The sequence below is a fragment of the Ascaphus truei genome, chromosome 17 (genome assembly GCF_040206685.1).
Source record: "Ascaphus truei isolate aAscTru1 chromosome 17, aAscTru1.hap1, whole genome shotgun sequence".
In the NCBI taxonomy this organism is placed as follows: domain Eukaryota; kingdom Metazoa; phylum Chordata; class Amphibia; order Anura; family Ascaphidae; genus Ascaphus; species Ascaphus truei.
Window position 1 is genome coordinate 28160871 of NC_134499.1, and position 25266 is coordinate 28186136.

Consider the following 25266-nt stretch of genomic DNA (forward strand, 5'->3'; position numbering starts at 1 on the left):
TGCAGGCACATTCCCTGCCCCGTGGAGCTTACAATCTATGTTTGTTGGTGCCTGAGGCACAGGGAGATAAAGTGACTTGCCCAAGGTCACAAGGAGCCGACACCGGGAATTGAACCAGGTTCCCCTGCTTCACACTCAGTGCCTGTCAGTGAGCACTGACTCACTGAGCCCCTCCCTCTCCTTATGAGACAGGGAAGCCGACCACGACAACTGCTGCCGTCCCCCCCAAAAATGTCCCATCCGGCCCAAACTCCTTCCCAGCCCCCTCAACATTATGGCCCAATCAAAGTCCCACGTTTCTGGCCCAAGTAAAGTTCTGTCCACCCTCCCTCCTGGCCCAAACACCCGCCCAACGGATCGGCCTCCTACTTGCTTCATTTTTGCCGCCCCCTAGAAACTGCCGCCCTCGCTACACCAGTTGCACCGGTCCCGCTAACAAGTATTCTTAAAATATGCATGTTTCTCACTCTCTCCCTTGCGGAACAATTCTCATTCTGACAATGTATCTGTAATGCATTGGGAGAGCAGATATTAGGACGTTGAATGCATACAGCTGTGCAGAATGAGAAATCCCGTATGCATCTTGCTTTGACTGTTTTACCAGGAAGAGTTGTTCACACATTTTCTGCCTGGCTGTCCGTGACACAGACAGCTCAATCGTCTCAGAATTCATAACCCTTCTTTAATTTGCTTGCAGAAGGGAACCATCGTTTCCCGAGATACTTACTGGTGACGATACCGGCATTACTTCCTGGTTTTAAAAGTGGATTTAAAGCTGCAGTTCAAGCAATATCCTACACGTGTGCGTTTTATTAATAAATCAGTTCTGTACTATGAGAAAATACTTGTAGCGTTTAAAATTTTACAAAACAAAAAAAAAAAAATGTAAAGACATTTTTAATTTATTTTAATGTAACAAGCATTTTTGTTCCTATAGCAACCATATACAAAGTCACATCCCCTTTCCCTTCTGAAACAGCATCACCATTTTTGTGCCCTGCCCTCTCTAGCAGTGAACCAATTGAATGTAGTGCCTGCCTGGTCACATGATCTTCAAAGAGCAAACAAGTCAGTGTCCCCGACCCTCTAATATTTTGTGGGTATAAAGTAGATCCCACTGTCGTTCCTCAACTCATGCTGGATGGAGGTTCTTCTCAGCATTCTCTTTGGACGTCCCATAACCCATGCAGCTTACCACACACACACAAACGTTTTGTGTAAGAGGTACACCTGGTGTTCCAGGAGCCATGTAGAACAGGGGGGCTAAACTCCAGACCTCAAGACAGGTCAGGTTTTCAGGATATCCCTGCTTCAGCACAGGTGGCTCAATCTGACTGAGCCACTGATTGAGCCACCTGTGCTGAAGCAGGGATATCCTGAAAACCTGACCTGTTGGGGGGGGGTCTTGAGGACTGGAGTTGAGAACCCCTGATGTAGTGTACCTGCTAACTAGGTAGGAGGGTATGTCATTATGAGGATAGGAATCCATCCCACTTACAGTACTTCTTCCCATCCCCAATGCCAACTCCTGCCAATAACACGGAGCTGAAGAGGCAGAGGCCCCAGCATGGGCTCGTAGGCTCCTTAAGGGCTGCGACGTCTTGATTGGCGTGAGCTGGGGGGGTCGGCTAACCCCCCCCCCCTTCCCCCTCGGAGTGGGGAAGGCTGCTTGTCCCCTCCCATACAGGGGGAGGGGGGTGAGAGGTTATAAAGAGAGGGTCCCCAGGGGAGAGAGACAGAGCTAACAGAATTAGAGGTAATACTGGACATGCACGTGTATACCACCGGTGTTACCTCTCTGGACATAGTGACCTGACCAGCTTGGGAGGGAGGAGGAAGGGGGGAGGGACTGGATTTCCCCGAGCAGGAAGAGAGCAGGGCTGTTGCTAGGGGGCTGGGCAGCTACCTCCATCCTGATTGGTTGCATTACCCAGCAGCAGCCAATCAGGAAGTGGTGTCAGGATTCTGAGGGTGGGGCCACGGAGAGGAGGAAACAGCATGGAGCGGAGAGAGTGGTGTGTGTGTCTCGTCCGAGCCTGTGTATGTGTGTGTGTCTTGAGCGCGTCGCATCTTTCACCATTGTGTCCAGTATTTGTGGAGAAGCCACCCATTGAGCCACCTGTGCTGAAGCAAGGGTATCCGTAAAACCTGACCAGGCCCTCGAGGACTGGAGGCCACTCCCGCACCAACCCTTTTGCTGCCAGAGGGTTAAAACGAGTGAAAGACATAACAGATACACCTCCCCGCGTATTTCGTTTGTAGCAGGAACACAGGGTTTACGATAACAGAGATAAAAAAAAACAAAACAAATGACCACTATCCATGGGCTCTCTGCTTGCGCAAACACTGGAAAAGCAGGTCTTAGGAAATCTCCCGACTGCAATAACACAGCTTTGTTTTTGCTTTGAAAGAGCTTTGGTATGAGGCCATCTCAGCACTTGTACACCGGGGGATTATTTATTCCCACTTTGTTTTGGTGGAGCCGGCGCTAGGCAGTTATCTGTGTGCTGTCCAAGTAAACAGGTTTACAGGAGATATTGTTAGCCTTCCGAGCACGGGGAAAACACGCAGACAGGTAAACAAGAGACAGGGTTTTACGTCAGCCAACACAATACTCAGGTGCCGTGGGAGGGACATTACACCCCCTCACTAAAACGGTTCATAAATATTTAAGGCTATCTCTTAAGAGTGGTGTTATATGCTCCTCTGCGCAAGCATCAAGCCGTTTACGATACAGGAAAAAAAGGAAGTAAAAAAAATATATATATTTAGTGGGGAACACTAAAAGCAGCAATCGCCCCTCAATAACCCCCTTTTATTTACAGGATGGGAACGCGGCATTACTTTCTGCTTTTTAAATGGGATTTCACTGACCGGTGCAGCTTTTTATTGGCCAGATGTTTGGCAGCCATTTTGTTTCCCCTGGAGGGAGGTTTAAACCCCACTCGCTACTCCCGTAAGTTTATCGGGAAGGGGGAAGAGGGGGTTCAGCATTTTATTGATACCTCACTTATGCATGACCCCTTACAGTAGGGGCAAATGAAAGAAGTATGTGATGTACTGTAAATTCAATGCAATCTATATGTTGCGTGATTATTTTTTTTAGGACAATTAGTTGGACTAAGATGCCAGACTTAGTGCCCCCTGTCCAGGTCACATGACATTTCGCGGTCTTCCATGTGGATGCAGAATCGTCTTTTTTTCTATTATTTTACCCCTCTATAATATGGACATGAACATATTTGCATATTAGAGCCTTTATAAAAGGGCTATACACCACCGTTCCATGCCCCTGATGAAGCAGCCTGTATTGCCGCGAAACGCGTCTGATAGGGACAGACATTTTTCAAGGGTAAACGCGGTTTTGGAAAAGATGAGGGGTGACGTTATTGGGGGAAGTGGCTTAAAACGGAGGCTCCCCTCCCCAGCATTTCAGTTTGACTTCTGCTATTCCCCTAGTGCAGTTTTTACGTTATATGAGTGTATATCTTTATCTTCTATTTCGTAGCATAATGTACTATTACATTGGACCTCCCGTTTTGCACTTTAGTTGAGAGCAGGGGTGGGCAACTTCAGTCCTTAAGGGCCACCAACCGTTCAGGTTTCCAGGATATCCCTGCTTCAGCACAGGTGGCTTGACTGAGCCACCTGTGCTGAAGCAGGGATATCCGAAATAAAAATGGAAGTTACAATCATTCATTTAAACCCATTATCATTGGCAGAAAGCGCGGCCACCCCAGGCCATTTTAGTCCGAAATCTCACCAGACAACGAAGAAAAAAAAAATCTTCCGCCATTCTAACGACGCAGCGATTAGGGACAATTTTAGAAAGATGTAATAGACCATTTGTTAGTGCAATGGTGCGCAAACTTTTTGAGCTGCGGCCACCTTCCTGGGAGCCGCAGCGTTCGCGCCCCCCCCCCCCTCTCTCCCAATGTCTGTGTCAAATGACATCGCGGGTCATGTGACGTCACGTGACCCCACCGCGTCATTTGACGCGCGTTGCCATGTCGACTCGTGAAGTCACATGACCCCGCAGCGTCATTTGATGCCGCGTTGCCATGGCGACGCGTCGCCAAAGACCCGGCTGCAGCAGGTGAGTTAAAGAGGCCTCACGCCCCCCCCGGCATTTAATTTAAATGCCGTGGGGAAGAGCGCGGGGCTTCTATAACCGCCAGCGCCCCCCCTAGAAATTCTCCCGCCCCCCTTGGGAGGGACGCGCCCCCCAGTTTGCGCACCGCTGAGATAGTGAAATGGCGATTCTATACCACTGTCTTGAGAAAAGACTAAAATACTATTCCAGTTCTTACTAAAGAAAATAAGATTGGGGATTACAGTAGGTAGTGCTTTTTGCTTTATTAGGAAGGAATGTGAGTGTGAGGGGCCTGGAGATATCTCAAGTGCTCTGATATATCTGGCATGAGATACACGGTGCCTTTCTCCAAAGCGTCATTAGCTTTTCGGAGCCGAGAGACAATGCCTGGAATGTGACAATTAGTCTTTGTTGGAATTGTCATTGAGAATTCTTTCCGACACTGCACTCAATGGAACATCTATCTCACGTCAAATGTAAACATCGGAAAGCCATGTTTTCCAGGCCTTGTTTTGCTCTCTTCCTGGTAAATCTTTTTTTGTTTTAACGGAATAATCATTCCATGTACAGGTTTCTGATATTAACACTTTTGCTGCCAGGCATCTCCTATAAGAAAATAATGGTGTGAAAGAAGGCTTGTGGCAGCTAGGGGATTAAACAACATGAAAGGTGTTTTCATGCATGCAAAAACATCAGTTTCGTGTGTTCTATGTACATGCTTAAAGCAGCAGAACAGGTTGCATTGTGTTAAAAAAAAAAAAAGTCATTATTACAGGTTTGAAGCAGGGGGTCGCCCTAGGCGAAACTTTAAATTTGCGCCCCAAAAATAAAATAAACAGTGGCGTAGCTATCGGGTCTGCGACCGCACCCCAGCGTGACGCAAAATAAAAATAATAGGGCGCCAAAATACCGGACAAAAAAAAAAGAAAAATAATAAAAAAAAAAAAAAAGATAAATAAAAAATAATAAGAGGAAAAAATTATTATTATTAATGCGCCCCTAGGACCTTTGTGCCCTAGGCGACCGCCTAGGTTCGACTAATGGACGGGCCGGCCCTGACCTGGGAGACTTAAACATTTCTCAATGATTGTTCTGCGTTGACCAAAGCAGTCCCCCCTGGGGGTCACTTCCGTGCATCCACTCTCCTTTCAGCAAATAAATACGTTCTCTTGATTACAGGTGGGCAAAGCTGTCAGAATCCGATTCGCACGCGGAAATCCGAAGTAGGATTTCCTCCACCTTACCCCGTCCGAATTCTTTCACATGTGCCCATGGGGCTTGGATTCCCGGATTTCTAATACTCACCTCCCGCTGTTAGAATTCCGTCTGCCGGATTCGGATTCAGTTTGCTGGTTCGGATTCCAAATCCGTAAGGCGGATTTTCAGTAATAGGGGAAAAAAATAGGGATCTGCCTTTTTCAGCCAAATCTGCGGAAACCTGTGGTTCAAAGGAACTGGCCAATCCAATGCAGATTCAATACAGGGTATATAATCATACCCGTAGCATAAGAGCATCAAGTCACCAATGTAATAGTGGCAGGGAGGAGTCCTGCCCCGAAGAGCTTACATTCAGACGGATGCAACACTCTCAGCGGAAGAGATATCTTCCAATCACCATATTGGTAATATGAACCCATTCACTGCCGGCAGCGCCAGCGACGCAGAGGGCTTAAGATATCACCCCACTGAGGTGACACATTTACAGGACTGTATGAGAGAAGACGGTTCTCTCTATAACACCAGTGAGCTTGTGAGGTTAGTAGAACAGTAGAACCACAGGATCCAATCCGTCAGTTCATAGAAAGTAGGACACGGTTTTGGAACAGAATAGTGACCTTCCCAGGGGAATGAAGAATAAGAGGCACCATTTATTCTGCAATGATACCACATTGTATTTCTCCCGCAATGAACAGAGCGGAAGGAAGGGGAACTTTGTGACTGGTAACCTACAGTAACAGTTTATTGGGATCCCTCACTGAAAATAAGCATGTTGCAGTATAGGGTGATGCTGCATATTATACAGTTCTGATTCTTTACATGATCCATCGATGAGGGAACAGAGACCTGAGAATCAGCAATCTATGGTCACATGCTCCATAGAGAAACATAAGCCCGTAAACATACGGTGGGTTGCGTTCTATGGAGCCGTCGGCAAAGCGCTAAAAAGCGGATCCGCCGATTTTCGGCATCTCCTACCCTTCTGCGCATTCGCAAACTCGGCCGCTCCCCCTTCTGCGCATGCGCTAACTTGGATGTCCCCCTTCTGCGCGTGCGCAGACATGTCAGCCCCCTTCTCGGTACCGCCGTATTGGCGGATCGCCGAGACGCGGGGCCCTACTGTACATTAACGGGTGTTACGCTTTAGCATGCCCTAGACGTGCTAAAGCTTTACAGCGTTTAGTGAATATGGGCCATAGTTCTTTCATTGCAATTGAGGTCTCTCCAGCAGCGAAATGGTCAAGGGGACACAACTGCCGGGTCTGCTAAAAAATAAAGAAACAGCACAACGTTGTTTAAAATATGGGTGGGTATTCTGCTGGAGGCAGTGTGTCAGAGCACAGCCATAAAAGATCAGGAAAGCAGCTTGTGGTTAAAAGATATTCTTTATTCGGACATCATGGTGCAGTCAGGGAAATGGAGGGAGCTCTTACGCGTTTCACGCCTCGTTGGCGCTTCGTCAGAGAGTGAAAAAGTAATGCTGGGACCCCCTTGATATAGTGCCTCTCATTGCGTTTCAAATTGCTCACAGCCGCGGCTCGATTGGCCGGAAGTGATGATACCGGAAATCAGGAACCGGATGTGACGCGACGGGCTCCATGCATAGATGGTTTGTTTACAAGCTATGCTTGTAGTCATGGAGATCGCAGCGTCATCACTCCGTAGCAGTAAACAAACCATCTATGCATGGAGCCCGTCGCGTCACATCCGGTTCCTGACTTCCGGTATCATCACTTCCGGCCAATCGAGCCGCGACTGTGAGCAATTTGAAACGCAATGAGAGGCACTATATCAAGGGGGTCCCAGCATTACTTTTTCACTCTCTGACGAAGCGCCAACGAGGCGTGAAACGCGTAAGAGCTCCCTCCATTTCCCTGACTGCACCATGATGTCCGAATAAAGAATATCTTTTAACCACAAGCTGCTTTCCTGATCTTTTATGGCTGTGCTCTGACACACTGCCTCCAGCAGAATACCCACCCATCTACCACTTTTCCGGATGCACGCCACCAACAAGAAGAAAACAGGCTCTTTTCATGTGAGTTTATCCTTTATTCTATTTTGGAGGTATACACTAGGGTGGTTCCAAGCGTGTGTGACATTGTCCTCATTAGGAGTGATGTGATGGAGCTTAACACTCTTCATTCACAACACCTCTAGGACTTCAATATATATGTCCTCTACACAGCGCTCACCTATATACCCAATACTCACCTGTATATCAATAGCCTGCATCAAGACATCTTCTATCAAGAATATTTGAATTGACATTGTCATTTCCATTATCCATAGTCATTTAGAGCACTATTGATGAACTCTGTTCTTCTACTGTTGTTTAAAATATGGTGTGCGGTCCCCGTGCTGTGGACCCGAATAAAAGACAGTTGTATGACAAAAGTTCCTGGCGTCCATTATTCCACAACCTTGCTACCTCATCGCCCAGCCGCCTGAATCCAGCCCCTGAGTCAAGGTAACCCATGCGGGTAGCCATATATAACACACCGATATAACCTCCCTAGAAGCCGGGCAGGGAGGGTTACCCAGGTGCATTGTATCCTTAATGTAAAATAAAGGTTGGGAGCAAGCACTCTACTTTAGAATGAATCCTTTTTTAATGTATCCAATGGCATGTGAGTGCTTGCTGCCGACCATTGCACCCCTGATGAAGGTCCCATAGTTGACCAAAACGTTGGATGTCATATTTGGACCACGATTTAATCATTCTTCCACGATATCCAGTGTGCTGTCTCTCTCTTATCCAGAACTTCTGGTGGGTTGATGTATGGGAGAGAGAGGAGAGAGGAGAGAGAGAGTAGGGGGAGAGAGAGGGGAAGGAGAAAGTACACCATATAAACAAATAAAATAGCTCACAATTGGCATGTGCGTGCATCATAAATAGTATATTAGAAGGATACTTCATCAAAATCAAATGAACAGGGAAGGAGACTCAGCGCTACAGGAAGATAAAAAGAACAGTATTTAATCCATATCCACAGGTATCAAATGTCTTGGAGCCATTTCAGGGCCCCTTCATCAGGAGGGTGCATCTACCTGTGTCTCCTCCCCTGGTCATTTGATTTTGGCGATGTATTTTTTACTATATATAAAATGTTTGGGTTATCTGGCGCCGCTGGCAGCAAATGTATTAAATTCTTCATGCAGGCTTTTCCAGCGCTAAAAGTTAAGTGAAGAAAATATGCATTGAGGAGAAGAGGTTGTTCTCAGATTAGGTGCGATGTAGTGTTTCTTATTCACTCATTACCATAATCTCACTTTTACAGCCCACTGTACTAACAGTTTGAAAACGTGTTACATTTCCGAGTTTATTTTATGTGCAATATCACTGGCAGTTCTGCCAATCGCAGGGGGGATGTGCTGAAAGCCCAGCCCCCTCACTGACTGCGGGTCTAGGGCAGTGCAATACCCCTGCAAATAAAAGCAAGGTTTGCACCCTAACTTTTGGCAACAGATATACAAACCTTTCCAGCAGAGTCCTGATTGTGTGGTCTGTGAGGGCTCTGCTCAATTTCTAAAATGCTCAGTGACTTCAATTATTATTTTTATTATTATTATTATTATTGGTGTGTTTTTTGTAACCTTACTTACGTTAATGTATTGTATCCTTGCTCCAAACATGTATGCGGCACAATATAAAGAGGGGGCGGAGAGAGAGATGAGATGAGGAGAGGGGGTAGAGAGGAGAGGGGGTAGGAGGGGGTAGAGAGGAGAGGGGGTAGAGAGGTGGAGGGGGGGACAGGGGGAGGGAAAGGGGGAAAGGGAAGAGTTGATGGTGGAAGGGGAGAGGGTTGAGAGGGAGGGGGAGTGGGGAAGGGAGGAATTGAGGAGGGGAAGGGGGGAGAAGATGGGGAGAGAGAGGATGAGGACTGGGAGAAAGGAAGGGTGGGAGTGAGGAGGAGGAGGAGGTGGAGGAGGAGGGGGAGAGAATGGGAGAGGGTGGCAGAGAGAATTAGAGGGGGAAGAGATAGAGGGGGAAGAGATAGAATGAAAGGGGTAGTTTAGAAAGATAGAATGAGAGGGGGATTGAGGGAGAGAGAATGAAAGGGAAGGGATGAGAAAGATAATGAGGGGAAGGTTGGGAAATAGAGAATGGGGATGGAGAGAGATGATGGGGAGAGAGAAAAACGGGGGAGAGGGGGTAGTGTCTGAGGGAGAGAGGGGGGGTGAATGTGAGGGAGAGGGGGGAGTATGAGGAGGGGTGGTGTATATGAGGGGGAGAAGGGGCTGTATGTGAGGGTGGGGTGTGTGAGTGGGGAGTGTGTATGAGGGAGAGAGGGGAGTGTGTGTGTGAGGAGGGAGTGTGTGTGTGTGAGGGAGAGAAGGGAGTGTGTGTGAGGGCAAGGGAAGGGAGTGTGTGTGAGGGAGAGAAGGGAGTGTGTGTGAGGGAGAGAGGATTATCTCGGGGCCGGGAGAAAAGTCCCACCAACATACAAAATATTCCCAAATACAGGTACAATTGACAGGATTGTTTTGCCTCGGTTCTATAAATTGGGGGAACCTGATTATGTGTAACAACGCACGATATATACGTCACTCGTACATATATGACGTTTCATACGCAGAAAGTAAGAAAAAAAATGATTAGGTATAACATTGACATTTTTCAGTTGGCGTGAAATCGTGGCAGATAGAATTTTTCCCCAAAAAATGTAATTGAGGGAGGGGCGGGTGCACCTTGGGCGCCGAATACCCTTGCACCGGCTTTATATATTTTATATTGTTGATGATTAATTACTTCTACTAATAACATTCATCTAGGTACGTATAAAAAATGTCAATAACATTAGCTTATATAAATATTTTCATTTTTTCAAATCCGTGTGCCCTGTCTTCCATCTCTCGTCATGTATAAAAATGTCCCGATACATACACTGTCATTAGACCTAAAACTGCTCTAATTAGCAGATCATTCCACACCCTCCACCTGTAACTATTTAGCAGATACTGTACCTGTTTTGTATGTCCTGTAACTATTACATTTAGCACTACCTTCTGTATCTATTTCTGTCACTATTCTGTGAAGCGCTGAACCTTCTGCTAATTAAAGCCACTGGGAGATTAACGACTGATCTGATGATTAGCTGGTTAGGAGGGATTTAATGCCACTTCTCTTGTTTATGTATATATGTATATACAAATAAATAAAAATACACATTTTGTTAATAAGATAATATTAGCATATAGTAAATAGCATGTGTTACAGATCTCCTGTATCCCGCACTGATGTAGCAAATAAAGTGTACCTATTAATATCCCAAATGTTGGACTTTCTGTCACTCTTATTATTGTGTATTTGTGAGGCGTCATCCTATTCCGCAGCACGGTATAATGGGGTACAGAGATTTGATAATTACATAAACAGAGTTACATACAAATAGGACAAACATGCACAGATCTACAAGGTAATGAGGGCCCTCAAGGCTGCCAACTGTCCAAGGCCCAGAGGCTGAGGGCCCAGCTCTCCCCTAGCTGCGGCCCGGCCTTCACTGGAAGGCCCAGCCCCGCCTGGAAGTTAGGCCTAACTTCTGCATCCGTGCGCAGCACCGGAGCCCTCTCCCCAAAGTAGTATGTGTTTGTTACTGAGGGGGGGAGGGGTATTGAATGTGAGGAGGTGCAGAGTTAGTGAGTGTGGGGAGAGAGGGTTATTGAGTGTCTTATTGAGGGGTGTTTATTCAGTGCGGGAGGAGGGGTTACTTAGTGTGATGGGGAGAGGTTACAGTGTGAGGGGGGGGTTATAGAGTGTGTGGAGGGGGGAAGGGGGGAATTGAGTGTGAGGGGAGGGTGGAATTTGAGAGGAAGTGGGAGTGAGTGAATGAGTGAGTGAGGAGGGGACATTTAGTGAGCGAGAGGGGTGTAAGAGAGTGAGAGGAAAGGGTGAGGAGGAAGGGGGAGTGAGTGAGTGAGTGAGTGAGTGAGTGAGCAAGAGAGGGAGAGGGGGAGAGGGTGTAAGAGGGAGGGGGAGTGGTGGAGGTGTGAGGGGGGGTTGTAAGAGAGAGGGGGAGATGGCGTGTAAGAGAGGGAGGGGGAGTGGTGGAGGTGTAAGAGTGGGGGTTGTAAGAGAGAGGGGGAGATGGGGTGTAAGAGAGGGAGGGGGAGTGGTGGAGGTGTAAGAGGGGGGGTTGTAAGAGAGAGGGGGAGATGGCGTGTAAGAGAGGGAGGGGGAGAGGTAGGGGTGTAAGGGAGGGAGGGGGAGTGGTGAAGGTGTAAGAAGGGGAAGGAGAGTGGTGGAGGTGTAAGAGGGAGGGGGAGATGGGGTGTAAGAGAGGGAGGGGGAGAGGTAGGGGGTGTAGAGGGGGGAGGGGGAGAGGTAGGGGGTGTAGAGGGGGGGGTGAGAGGGGCGGTGAGAGACAGAGGATGCAAGAGATATACATAGTGGGAGAGAGAGGATAAATGGGGGGGGAGTGTGAGAAGGGGGGAGAAATAGAGGGTGGTGAGAGAGGAGGAGTGGAAGAGAAAGAGGGGAGGTCTCGCAAGGCCGCCAACACGAGGGTGGGGGCGGTATAAATTCTAGTCCTGGGCCCCCCAGAAAAGATGTCGGGTTGCCCTGAGGCACCAGCTTACAATCTAGAACATGAGACAGACATGGAAACTCTCAGCTTGGAACTTACTAATGGACTCACAGCAGAGACAAACAAATAAAGCGCCAGGCGACCAGGAAGCTGAAGTCCTACTGAATACGCGGAATATCTATTCCGGAGCCTTTACACGAAGAGTTACATCTCCATTGTCCTCACTGACCTCTCGGGCCTGCATCACTCATGATGCGAGGTCAGTCTGGTCAAGAAGATAAGTTGTTTATACAGCGGCTTACGTTTGTATATGTCACATTTACAGTGTCTCGAATCCTTTAAAACTGAGCGGGTCTGCGTCTGGTTTCCCAAACCAAATGGAACAAAGTTCTCTCGGGGGGCTGGGGGGGGGGCATGTTTTGGAAAAAAGGTTTATACAACTTTTAAGCTTTAAAAACAGACGGGGGAGATTTTTATTTTTTTTGTTAAATTAAATGGATTCGTCTTTAAATACTAAAAAAAAAAAATGTCCAACTGAGTCTGTGACAAAAAAAAAGGTAGGGTTGTTAACTCTTTGCTGTCGCCGTTGCCAGAGAAGTCTTTCTTCTTTGCAGCCCCCTCTGGCAGAAAATGGGTTAATAATACAGTACCATCACTTTGACCAATGAATATATACTTCTACAGAGCGACGCAGAATGACAATTACTTGTATCTCGGATAAAGACAGCGGATATAAATAAAAACCACTCCTGCGGAGCATATACATCCCCTCCCCCCCCAACCCCAACCGCCCCTATATATCAGGTACCCTACACATTGTGGGGTCCTGCACCCAGAACGTTTTTAGTGTGCGGTAAGCAGCGTGGGACTTCCCTATGATTTGCTGGCCAGTATCCCCCCATCCTACACAAGTAGAGGGGCCGCAGCGGAACCAATTTATCAGGCCAAAAGTGTGGAAGGAGGATTTCCTTGCCTGAAGAGCTTGCAATCTAAATGGCAGGATGGGAGACACACAGAGAAATAAGGGCAGCTGTGTCCGAGTGCATTCAGGGAAAGTGCTTGCTCTCAGTGTTACTGCAGACTCCCTGAAACAGCCAGAGGTTTGTTATTAAGTTCAATGCTTTGGTTGTATAAAGCCTGCAGCTCCATACTTAGTCACTGATTGGTGGGTGGGCGTGTGGTTGTGGGTGTGAGTCCCAGCTCCTCCCCGGTGTCATGTGGCTGAGTCCTTGAGCACAAGTCAATGTGAACATTTCCATCTTTGAAGCTGCGGCGACAGATCGCTTCTTGGATTTTGCCAGCATTGAGTTGCAAGGGGGTGGGGGAAAGAGATCCTGCAGCTGAAGGAACTGATACAGAACTTCAACCCAATATATCCAGTACCTGTCCCTGCTGAGAAACAAACACCCGGCGCAATGTCATCAGTTCAAGTTATTTATCATCAGAAAATCCACAATTACCTTTTAAACTCTGTGTTTCCCAAAGATGACCTGCCCACGGGTGAGTAACAACCTGCAACATTGTCAGTCTCTGTGTGACTTAGAAATACATTGTTTCAAGCTTATTATGGATGAATATGTCATAATAATAATAATAATAATTATGGATTAATATATCATTATTGTGGAAGAATATGTAATAATAATAATATTATGGATGAATATATAATTATTGTGGATGAATATGTAATAGATAATATTATTATTATTATTATTATTATTATTATTATTATTGATAAATATGCAATTATTTCGTTTTTTATTATGTAATGCAGTTTTAGGTTATATAAATGAAGTGCACATCTGTAAACTAACATGTTGAGATGATCTAGGAGTGGTTCTTAACATTATGAAATGCCGGCTGAGAGTGAACACTAATGATGATTGTGAATCCACGAGATCTGTTGGAGCATATAAATATTTATGCAGAATCAACTCCATGCATGACCATGAATCATATCAGGGGTTCTGCATCATATGCAATGTGAATGATCATGAGAAACCAGCTGGTGACCGCCCCAGTGTAACTATAAATACTGAGATCCCATGTGATGGGGTTATTTGACATCACCGAGATTTGCTGTATTTCCCAGCCTGTCCATTCCTGGCGTTGTGGATATAGTGCAGAGGAGAGCGAGAATTCATGAGATTGGGTGAACTAAGTGCTACATTGTGTGGTTAAGCACAACAACAACACTTCATTGTGCAAGGACAAGTGTAATATTATTTATAAGGTTTCGGTATATACCGCAGCGCAGTACAATGTGATATAAACATCCTATACATATAATAGCTAAATCTGACATGCTGATAGGGTGGTCGGTAATTATATAAATACACAATATGCATAGAGAGGGTCTGGTCCGTTTGGAAGATTTTACAGTCAAAGCCTTTGGCTGCTGACTTGATGACCCAAATTACCCCAGACTGCAGCAGGGCACTGACCTGTGACTTACAAATAACAGGGGGCAATCAGGTTCAAATGTATTTTAAGCACCATTCAGTCCCAGTTCAATATTCTGATCGAATTTGGCATTAAGAGACTACTAGCACATTGCAGAAAGGGGTTTCTCTTGCTTACACTGCCAAATGTAGGTGCGGTTCTCTGCTTAGATTGCAAACTCCTTTGGGCAAGGATCCCCTGCTATAATATCGGGTGCTCTCCTTCTCAGCGCCTCCTCGTACAGGCAGTCCTCGGTTATCCAACGGAATCCGTTCTGGAAGTAGCGTTGGATAGTGAAACCGTTGTAAAGTGAATCCCATGTTAATCAGTTGCGGTGAGCGTTGGATAACGCATTCAGGTGTCGAAAAACAGCCCATAGGGTTGCGTTGTAAAGCGTTGGATATGCCATTCGTTGTAAAGTGAAACGTTGGATAGCGAGGACTACCTGTATGTTTATTCTACAAAGCGGTATATACAAGAAAGCACTACAGCTGACTAATGCTTTGGGCTGGTGGTTAAACACCTATTGGAGTCAGATGTCTTTACACAAGCTGATACTTTTTTGGAGGGAGACGTTTTACTCCCCATTTCTGTTCTGGTGAATTCTTAAGGGAGGGGGGTTGTTTTCTAAACCAGAAGCGACATACTTTGAGCAGCATTTGACAGTATCCTACACGATAAATTCCATGGCAAATTCCATGGCCGTTCTGTTCTTGCTCGTCCTTGCAAATCTGCAAGTGAGTAATCCTATTTACTAAATGCTTTCTGCTGTCACAGCACCCAGCAATTAGGCTGCGCTTATAGTGACGGCGACAGCGCGTCAAAACAAATGCATTGCCGACATCACGTGCGCTTATAGTAAGCGCAACGCGTCGGAGCAATGGCTTGGTCGCGATCGCTGGAAGTCCTCTCGATTTTTTGATTTTTCCAGCGACTGTAACCTGACGCCGTCGCCGGCACTATAAGCGTAGCCTTAGGAACCCGATGCCGGTGTGGCTGGCACAAAGTGTCCAATTGAAAGGCAGAGTGAAAAGGTGACGGGTTGTTTGCAATGAAAAGTGTTATTGCAAATAAAAAAAATTTAAAAAAAAAAGATTATTGCTAGTGGTTTTATGAATATTACAATTTCCAGCATTTTTTTAAATGAGAAATACGTTACCTAGGTGAGGCTATTTAACCGCTTCACTGCCATAACGCTGCAGGCCCCTGCTGGCAGTGAAGTGGTTAAGTAGAACGCCGCTGTTCCATTTGATCTTCCAGAGGTTACCAAATTATCAAAGAGCTGGCAGCAAAAGTGACAACATTGTGCTCACTGCTGGCGCCTAGTGGCTACCGCGAACATTGCCCGCAGAAACGAGTATTATTATGCACATATGCAGAGTGGATACACGGGCCATTAACATTACAAACAGGGGTGTTTCAGGCCATTAAGTTTTGATTCGCTCCGCATGCATTGCTTCTTTTACACAATGCATGTGCAAAGTAAGGGCTGGGGGTTTGGTTTCACTGCTAAAATAGAGCTTATAACTGAGTTCTGGGAAGCTCATGTTCTAACTGCATGTGTGAGAGTCTCTGTTGTGGGTGTGATGCATTTCAATGAATGTGTTAAAATGGATCTGTTTAAGTGTATTGTCTGTGTCTTCGTGTAATAGTGCTGTAATAAATGAAGTGTGTATGTGTGAAGGGATTGGGACACACTAACAGATATGTATAGGCGTACAATCTAATTGGTAATTAAAGCAGGACTGCTGGTGAGGAAGCTAATATCAACGTACCCAGAAGATATTGTACAAAATTTAGAAAGGGATAGGCACACCCCAAAAAAATCTTATTGGCCCAACGTTTGGGCCAATAAAAGACTTGTGCTGATTTTTGGTGTGCCTATCCCCTTGATATATATATCCATCCCATTTTGCAGCCAGAAGTGCAATTATTATGACTCTGTTATTACTCAAACATAAGTAGCTGATCACCTTGAACCCGCTGAATCATAGGCAAACTGTTACTTTAGGTAGGCAGTATCTTTGTAAGGGAGCCAATTACACTAATAAATCGTTTTAAAGATGATTATTTGTACCTTGTCAGTAGGACTGAACCTTTACTGTGTCCGTGAATGAGCCTATAAAGTGCGCACGGTTGTGTAATCCGCAGATAGTAGGTGCAACTACAGTCAGCAGTTTTACAATGACTGTCAGTAACAAATGCAAGTGTTTTGTTTTTTTTAGCACCCGCACTAAATCAGTAACCAATAGGCCCTGCCAGTGGCTCCCATGAATCTTTGCAGATGGATTCGGAGGCGCTTTGACATTATGTTCCCTGGATTAGTCTGCAAAATCTTAGTAAAGGGTAAAAAAAAAACAAAAAAAAAAAACTTTTTTTTGTGTGTTTTTTTGAAAACTAGGTGTAAAACTTTAAGTCAAATTGTGGGGGGGAAAAAATATATTCACATATAAAATATTCACAAATAAACAAATTTAAAGCGTGACATACATACAGGATTGTCTCGCTCTAAAATTATATAATTGGGGGATTTCACGGTTTTAATGTCCAGATCTCCCCTTTTGCTTTTCACCTCTCCTCATATGTAAATATTTTTTTTTTATACATATCAAATGTTCTTTCTCATTTAACAAGTCTCCTTTGTTATGACTCAATAATGCATGCAATGGGATGATCTAGAATTGCATTGTGCAAATAAGTGCACGCTATCAGCCCCACGTGACCTCGGATTTGGCGCCTTTTATTACACCATACCCTCCACCCACTCCCACCCTTTAGCACGCTGCTGCAATGGTTGTTTTTTGTGTGCAAGCTTGGTCCCGTGCAATAAGATAACAGACCTGAGTGTGTTTTAATGCACTGCGATAAATACATGAATGGTGATGGTAATTATTATACTTTTTAACAAATAATGCGCTGGATAACGTGGGCTTTTTTGCGCATGTGGAGAAATAAAGCTTCTCCACTTTGTCTAAAGAACCTGGTGGTGTTTGGTAACAGTTTTAAAAAGGCGGGACCACATCAAGCAGACAATAGCTTGTGCATTATTAGTTCAGACCTGCACCCTCCCTCCCTCTTTGCATTTAAATGCTTTGTCCACTCTGCGCGCTGATTGGCTCCCCGCAGAGACCTTACCCCTCTCCGCTCAGTGCAGCTATTCTGATTGGTGGAGAGCTGCACCTTCCCGCGACAGGAGCTGCGCGCTGATAGGTCGGCGGCGAGGTATAGGGGGGGAATATATACAATTTCTAGGCGTGCAGCCCACACGTGGAGCTCCTTGTTCCACCGGCCGGCGTCAGCGCACGTGTGCGGCAGGGAAGCACAGCGTTGCACACGGATCTCTAGGGAGGGAAGATGCTGCTGGCGACTCCAGGGCTGTTTGCAGAGCCGCATATGGCGCTAACGCGTTATTACCGACAGCATCCTGCAGGCAGGACCCCGCCGCCACCCAGCTCCCCTCCGACTGCCATGCAGGGAACCCCCTCCGCAGGTAAACGAGAGCGTGCGCATGGCAGTATATATGTGATTGCATTTGTGCTGCGGTTGTATGTGTGTATGTGTATATAGAACTAGTGTGTGTATATATAATATATATATATATATATATATATATAATCAGCTGTGCATTGCTGTATGTATATAATATGTGGCTACATAAACATGCATATTTCCCAATTATAAGCTGCTACTGGATATGTGCTAAGACTATATTATGTTAAAAAAAAAAAAAAATAAGTGTGTGTTATGGTGGGTAAAAAGTCACAAAAACCCTCCACAGTAAAGCATTTTTATTTTACACACGCATCTATATACCTGCTGCAGGGAGCTCAATATTTGCATGAGGCTGCAGCCATTGATTTCCAGGGGATGGGGGGGGGGGGGGGTTGGGGGTGTGCAGCGCTTTGCAGATCAGAGCTGCTGCAACATGGTGGGTGGGATCAGTGGGGTGGTCTCCATCCGAGGGAGGGCTTTCCCGGGGATACCCGCAGAGCTGTGCGGGGAGGGGCTGGCGTGTTCCCTGGGACTGGATTAGCATTTCAGGAGAAGCCTCCCAGCATGTCTCCTGCACAGAGAGATGTGAATGCATTTTCCAGGAGCAGGGAGCTGCTGCGCTCTGCACCCAGCTCCAGTTTAATCGCACATGCTGCAGTTTTGCGCCTCTATGGATTCCTTCGCCTTTTTTTTTTTGTGTTGCGGGCAAAAATAATAAAACGTCACCGCGCAGTCTGTTTGTGTCATGAGTCACAAATTGTAAACATGTTTGGTAATTGGATGCTGATGAGTAATCGCTTAATCTTTTGAGATCACTACTTCATCTCAGAGGAGGGGTAAAAGGATGGAGTCACCATGCCCCTAAGATCCTGCAAGGAGTGGGTTTAAATTCTGCCATTGTGTTCCGGTTTCACAGGTTATGGATGTTGTTGTCCCAGAGTTGGGTACCATGTCTGGTTTTAATATGCTGCCAGGTATTCTGTGTTTAGTTAATAGTGATGGTCTGGGGCAGTTACGTTTCCGTGATTGGGAACGGCGATTTTTGACCACTCTCCCTCCTTCTTTCCTTAGTGAAAGAACCATTTGAAAAATGTTACCAGGTGGGATCCATCATCGGAACCGGCGGCTTTGGGACAGTTTACTCCGGCGTGCGGATTGCCGATAATTTACCGGTGAGTAAGATTTGAAAGAGAGAGAGATATATATATCTATATCTATATATATATCTATATATAAAATGCGTGGCGCTGAAATTAATTTCAGTTTCCGTAAATTACCTGCGCAAGACGCCATGGTCCCCACTGATTTATCCCTTCACTTCCAATGGGGGAATTATTACAGCACGAGCTCAGATTTATTTATACGTGCTACAGGTTTTAGAATCATGAGCTGCCCATGTGTCAGACTCGACGTAATTACCCCGACATAAATCTAGTATAGTTACATCGATCTCTGCTCCTGCGTTAATCTTTCAATTTGATATTGGGCAGCATGACGGGGTCTGCTTCATTTAGTAGGTGTTTAAACAACAACAACAAAATACATTGGACCACGTATATTTAATTGCAATTTCCTTTTATTAACAGGTGGCAATCAAGCACGTGGCCAGGGACCGTGTTGGAGAGTTTAAGCACATGGTAAGGACTGTTTGTATGATGTACACATTTTGCTAGGATCCCTTTGGGGGCGGGGGGGGTCACAGCTCCTGATAGGGTTAGGTGTGCTTTGGGGTGCTAGTTAAACCCTTTTGAGTGCTAGAGGCACCACAATGCGGTAAAAGCAGAAACCTCTTAAGTGCTGGAGGGATACTAGTGTATTGAAGGCGCCAGCCTCTAGCATTTCAGGTGTTAACCCTTCACTACCTGAGTGGCATACGAGCCATTGCATTAAAAATGGATACAGTGGTTAATTGGAAATGTAATTACCTGAAAGTAGGCTGAGGGAATAGCTCAATGGTAAGAATGCTGACTTTGAAGTAGGTGAATCCTGACCGACTATTTCAGCTCCTTGTGACCCTGGGCAAAATGCTTTATCCCCCTGTGCACCAACATTAGATAAGCTCTTCTGGCCAGCACTCATTGTGTTTGCAAACATGTATGGTGTTGGCATCATAATTAAATGTATGTTGTCCCCCTGTTTATGACAGAATGGGACCCTTGTTCCCCTGGAGATCATCCTCCTGAAGAAGGTGTCCTCGGGCAGCCGCGGGGTGGTCCGGCTCCTGGACTGGTACGAGCGGCCGGACAGCTTCATCATCATCATGGAGCGCCCCGAGCCCGTGCAGGACCTGTTCGACTTCATCACCGAGCGGGGGGCCCTGACCGAGGAGCTGGCCGCCAAGTTTTTCCGGCAGGTGGTGGAGGCGGTGAGGCACTGCCACGCCTGCGGGGTCGTGCACCGCGACATCAAAGACGAAAACATCCTGGTGGATCTCAGGACGGCGGAGCTTAAGCTCATTGATTTTGGCTCTGGCGCATTACTCCGGGACTCTGTTTACACTGACTTTGACGGTTAGTTTTTTATTTTATTTATTTTTTAACTTTTATTTAATTTATTCTGATGTTTTGCAAGGTTCATGAAACCAGTCACAATCCACGGATTGTTTAAATAAGAGTAGTGGTACCCTATTCGTAGCCCTTGATGTTACATACCCATGTTCGGCACTCTTCCTGCCTAATGGGACCAACGTGTGACTGATCCCACACATCAGCTAAGTCTCCTGTATACCCCTTTTTCAGGTACCCGCGTATACAGCCCTCCAGAATGGATCCGGTTCCACCGGTACCACGGGCGCTCTGCCACGGTGTGGTCCCTCGGCGTCCTGCTCTATGACATGGTCTGCGGGGATATTCCCTTCGAACACGACGAGGAAATCCTGCAGGTCAAGATCCAATATCGCTGCAGGGTGTCCAGAGGTAAGATCGCGCTGCTCTAGATCAATGCTAGCTGGCAAAAGGGTGGTTAACATCTCCTTTAGGGGTTAAAGGAAGCCGTTGCATTTTCTGCTGGGCGCTGGTGGCTTAAGTCCAGCCTTTGTTTTGATTAGTGTTGACCTTGTCCTTCAGGGACACTGCAGATAGTGGGAAGGACATCTTGGTCTGGCTTAAGGAGAGAGCGTATTTTGAGTACAAGACATTCTGTGTTTAAGTGGAAGACTTTATAAAAACACAGTTTTTTTTATTATTATTATTATTAAATACGTGTATATACTTGAAACAATTTTAAACAACAATTGTCAGTCACAGGGTGGTAAAGGCATTATGCCCAAGGACTGTTGGTCACTTTCAATTGGGCTGAGCCACTTCAAAGCTTACTAATAAAACACACACCATCTTTGGAGCATTAAAATTAAATCCTTTTTGGGCTGTGATTCTTCATTTTCACTTGGGGGCTGAGGGAGTCTTGGGTGACACCAGCCATGCATTGACCTTGTGGTTTTGGCTTCTTGCAGAGTGTCAGCACCTGGTGGAGTGGTGTCTTTCCAAGCGACCTTCGGACCGGCCATCCCTGGACCAGATTCTGGCTCATCCGTGGATGTGCCAGAGCAACTTCCTCGACCAAAAGGACAGTGGCAAAGTGTCAAGGAAGCTGGACAAAGAGGCTACCGGCACAAGCCAAGAGAGCCTCTGATCGTGCACAGAGAGACGCTCGCTGAGCGACGCGGGAAGGATCTGAGACGCGGTCCCGGCAAGGATGGGCAGGCGTGGGCTTTTCAGCTCCTGCCTGCGAGCTGGGACTCCCAGGGGGACAGAAGGAGCTGTCCCGCCAGAGCGACCTACCTCGGGGGACCCTAGAAAGGGACTTCTCTTCACAGAGACGTGGTGACCTCCACAAAGGACTCTTTGCTGACCCTCATCCTCCTAACAGACTCTTGTAGGGAAGGTGTGAGCAAGTTTAAAGGGGCCTGCAGATGTGCACAGGGACTCCTTAGCAAGTCCATAATGGGCCTTGCTTTGCCTACTTATCTATGTATCCTCAGACACCACACGTTCTGTATCTACATATGGAGCGATATTTTTTTTAGCAACCCTGTTCCATGTTCAAGGTGCATTCACTCACTACAAACGCGCGCTGAAAATGCTATGTAAATTGTTCCCACTATAATGTATACATTTTCATCTTGTACATTTTCCTCCCCATAATTACGGTGACCTAGTCGGAGCCTTAGTACGAACGTAGAGGCAGCCATCTTTAATGTGACTCATGCTCTGTATTTTTTTATTTGAAGTCTTTTTGTTATATATTTTTTATTTTAATGTAACTTGAAGCGGAATGCAGCGCGTGCTGTCGGATGGGGCGGGGGAGGGTTTCAGGCCGCGATGGCTGGTGGGCAGATGTAACTTTGCTGCTGTACTGTCTGTATTGCAGTACAGAGATGAGAACCAATGCGGCGCCCACTTACGCCCTAGATTAGAACGACCAGCTGCATGCTGCATTTATTTATTAAGTGTATTAACCTGTTAGTGACTGGGGCCTTGTTTTTGCAAGTTGGTTTACAATAGAAACTGTTAAAGCAGACGTCTACATCGTCTGTTTTTTTTTTTTTTTTTCCCTCGAGCCCTAAACTTATTGTTCCATATACATTGGTGACATGTCAATCTTACTGTATTTTGCGATTGGCAAACTTTTTCTACACAGTCATGCAAAGACCTTTTTATTTTAAAAGGGAGTCTGGGTTTTTTTTTTTTTTTTTTTGATGTGTAAGCAACAACAAAAAAATAGCACTGTCACAGTGCAGTTGCTGCTTAACCTGCTGTGATGTCCAAGTGACAGAGCTGGGTGATGTGGGGGTGGGTGTCTGGTTTGGAAGCGCATTTAAAGTGCATTTTAATTGACTCCTCCCTTATGCTCTCCAACATAACCTGCTTCTCTGGCAGAGAAGCCAGGGCAGAGCTGAGGGTGATCCCCTTGTGTGTAAGGACCCTGCACTGTCACCTCCCACCGCCATGGGAAATAGCTGTGTGCGCTCAAGCCTGGCTTTCCTATGTAAGTGCTAGTAGTCAAAACACTTTCAAATGCCATTCACACCCTGTACGGTCTGAAGGGTGCTGTCCCAGGTCCCTGTGCTGTCTGAAGGGTGCAGTCCCAGTCTCATGATGTATTATGATGAAGTGAAGTCACTGCCATTTAACACGTCATTTTTGTATTTTTTCACGTTAGCATTTTGGTAGAAGCGCCACCGTGTCACCAGTATAGCCTACCAAATTAAAGTGTGCAACACACAGTTTTCACCTACACTTGACGGACAACTGCAGTTTGTAACCTGCAGTGACGGGTGGATTTGTAAAAGAGTTCTTGGGGAAATAACATTGGCCATATTTAAAAGTCCCTGCAAAAAAAAAAAGCTGGAGGGTTTCACTATGAGATGTATGCAGTTTGTAAAAATAAAATACATTTTTGTCATGTGAGACTTCAAGTATACAACAGCACTGATATAATCTGCAGGCTACACATATACACACTCGTACTCCTCCACAAAGTGAGGTGGCAACAGCCTTGCGTCTGTGGCACCGCAGAGTGTAGTTCAAAGGGTTAATGTATTGTTCGATGGTGCAAACCCACCCCACTGATTTGCGAATCCATTCCCCACTGAATTGAAACATGGAAAGGGGGTTTATCCTAGGGTACATACTTTAATAAGCAGTGTTCACTGGTAATGTTCTAATTTATTTTATTTAATCGTGTATAAGTCATGGCTCTCCTCAGACTTTTTTTTTTTTTTAAATTTTATTATTTTGATGGGGATTTTTATTTTATTCTTTGTACCGCTGAGGTTTTTATTTATAAAGCGATTTGGTTTCCTCTTGAAATATGAATTGAACGGTATTTATAAGAATCTTTTTGTTACATTCTGGAGATCAGATTTTTGCCTTTGGTCAGTTTTATTTAAGTGTTAAATCTTATCTATTTCTTTTAATAAAATCTTGGTAAAAAAAAACAAAGTACATGATTGCGTTTTAGTTTTTCTGTGAATGAGTTTTTGATACATATTCCAACCTGTTCTACGCACAAACTTAACAAAACTGAGCATTTCCAGCCAATAAATCCCAATAGTAATAAGACATTTAAATCTAACCATGCAGCTAAAACAATGGCGTAATAATATATATATATATATGATTTTTTAAATTTAGGTAGTTTTGTATGTTGTACTTTCAAATCTCATGAGAAATCTTAAAAATAAGCACAGCTCACAGATCACTACTAGTCAAGACGAGAAAACATCAATTTTAAAGCCGCAATGCTATTTTCCAACTTTTGTTTTTCTAATTTGTACATGTAAAGCGTGTGACAATGTATATATAATTCTACATCCTTACCCAAGCTGGCAATCGTTTGGTGCTCCTGTTATAATATAAATCTGTCAAAATCCTGATTGTGTGCCTAACATAATGGCTGCTCCAGTCTGTGTAAGGCCGTGATTATGCCAAAAATGACGGGCCGCCGCAATAACAAATGGCAAGAAGGCAATAAAAGTTTACATACCAAGCGCGACGCGTGCACAGACGCGAACTGCAGGGCGGCAGACTAGGGAACAGGCCCGGGATTTTGTTTTCAGAAGGTGACGGGCGTGTCACTTGAGCGGTCCAGCATATGAGGGCGAACCGCTCACAGCCACGGCTCCCTGTCTCCTGCGGCTGCCTCCTGCCTGCTGCGTACTTGTTGCTTGGCCGGTCGCATTGATGACGCCACGAGAACGCGTGCCCAGCCTGGACGGAGCTGGTATAATCGAAGCCTAACTCAGCAGCAACAATGTACCCTTATATTAGTACGGTAACATCTATTATTACAGTTTGCAGCTCAAACTGCTGGAAACATTGGCAACAAATTATCCCAAACAGCAAAGTGTTGTAAATATGTTGCACTGCTGGGGAGGTGGGTTAAAAACGGGTATAGAAATCAAAAGGATACTTTAAAACGCATTAAAAGTTTAATAAACGAAACGAAAAACAGTCACTACTTAATACTACAGAACCCCATAAGATTCCACATTTTTGTGCAGCTTTAAGTGTCTAAGAGACCTTACAAAAAAACTTGAATTACAGCGGGAAGCATAAACAGGCTCATAGCAAGTCTGTGTTATGTCAGGGGTGCGCAAAGTTTTTACCCTTCCCCCTCCCCTGCCTTCTCACCTCCATGCTCGCGCCGCCCCCCCCCCCCCCCTCCCCCTCCGCAAGGCTCCGGCGTCAAATGATGTCACGTGACCCTGCGGCATCATTTGATGCCAGTTACCATGGCGACACGTTGCCGAAGATCAGGTAGGAGAAGCTGCAGAGGCCTCGTGCGGTCCCCCTGCCATTTAATTTAAGTGCCTTGGGGGAGAGAAGGACCTCTGTAGCTGCTGCCGCGCCCCCCCCCCCCCACACTTTGTGCACCCCTGTGTTATGCCATGGTGGAAGTGGTAACATTGTGGCACTTCCAAACATTTTGCTTCAGCCGTGTCCCTGGCCAGCATGTAGAAATCACCAGCTAGCTGGTAATTACTAGAATGTG

General features: G+C 45.8%; 1 protein-coding gene across 3 annotated transcripts; it reads left to right on the top strand.

Annotated features, from left to right (window-relative positions):
* The first annotated feature begins 13073 nt into the window (after positions 1-13073).
* On the top strand, positions 13074-23717 carry LOC142468202 (serine/threonine-protein kinase pim-3-like). 3 transcript variants are annotated; one of them, XM_075574463.1, is made up of 6 exons: positions 13074-13338; positions 18844-18944; positions 19359-19409; positions 19919-20282; positions 20511-20687; positions 21224-23717. In XM_075574463.1, exons 1-6 carry the CDS (start codon positions 13254-13256, stop codon positions 21400-21402), a joined length of 957 nt encoding a protein of 318 aa, XP_075430578.1. In that variant the 5' UTR covers positions 13074-13253; the 3' UTR covers positions 21403-23717. The 3 variants fall into 3 exon arrangements, with proteins under 3 accessions (XP_075430578.1, XP_075430577.1, XP_075430579.1); XM_075574462.1 differs by lacking the exon at positions 13074-13338 and adding an exon at positions 17457-17770; XM_075574464.1 differs by lacking the exon at positions 13074-13338 and adding an exon at positions 18479-18746.
* The last annotated feature ends 1549 nt before the right edge of the window (positions 23718-25266 follow it).

Excerpts from the sequence above, each read along its gene's own strand:
- LOC142468202 (XM_075574462.1), top strand. The coding sequence starts at position 17,635 with ATGCTGCTGGCGACTCCAGGGCTGTTTGCAGAGCCGCATATGGCGCTA. Across the intron at positions 17,771-18,843 it reads GCAGGGAACCCCCTCCGCAG|TGAAAGAACCATTTGAAAAA; the intron begins GTAAACGAGAGC and ends TTCTTTCCTTAG. Across the intron at positions 20,688-21,223 it reads TCGCTGCAGGGTGTCCAGAG|AGTGTCAGCACCTGGTGGAG; the intron begins GTAAGATCGCGC and ends GGCTTCTTGCAG.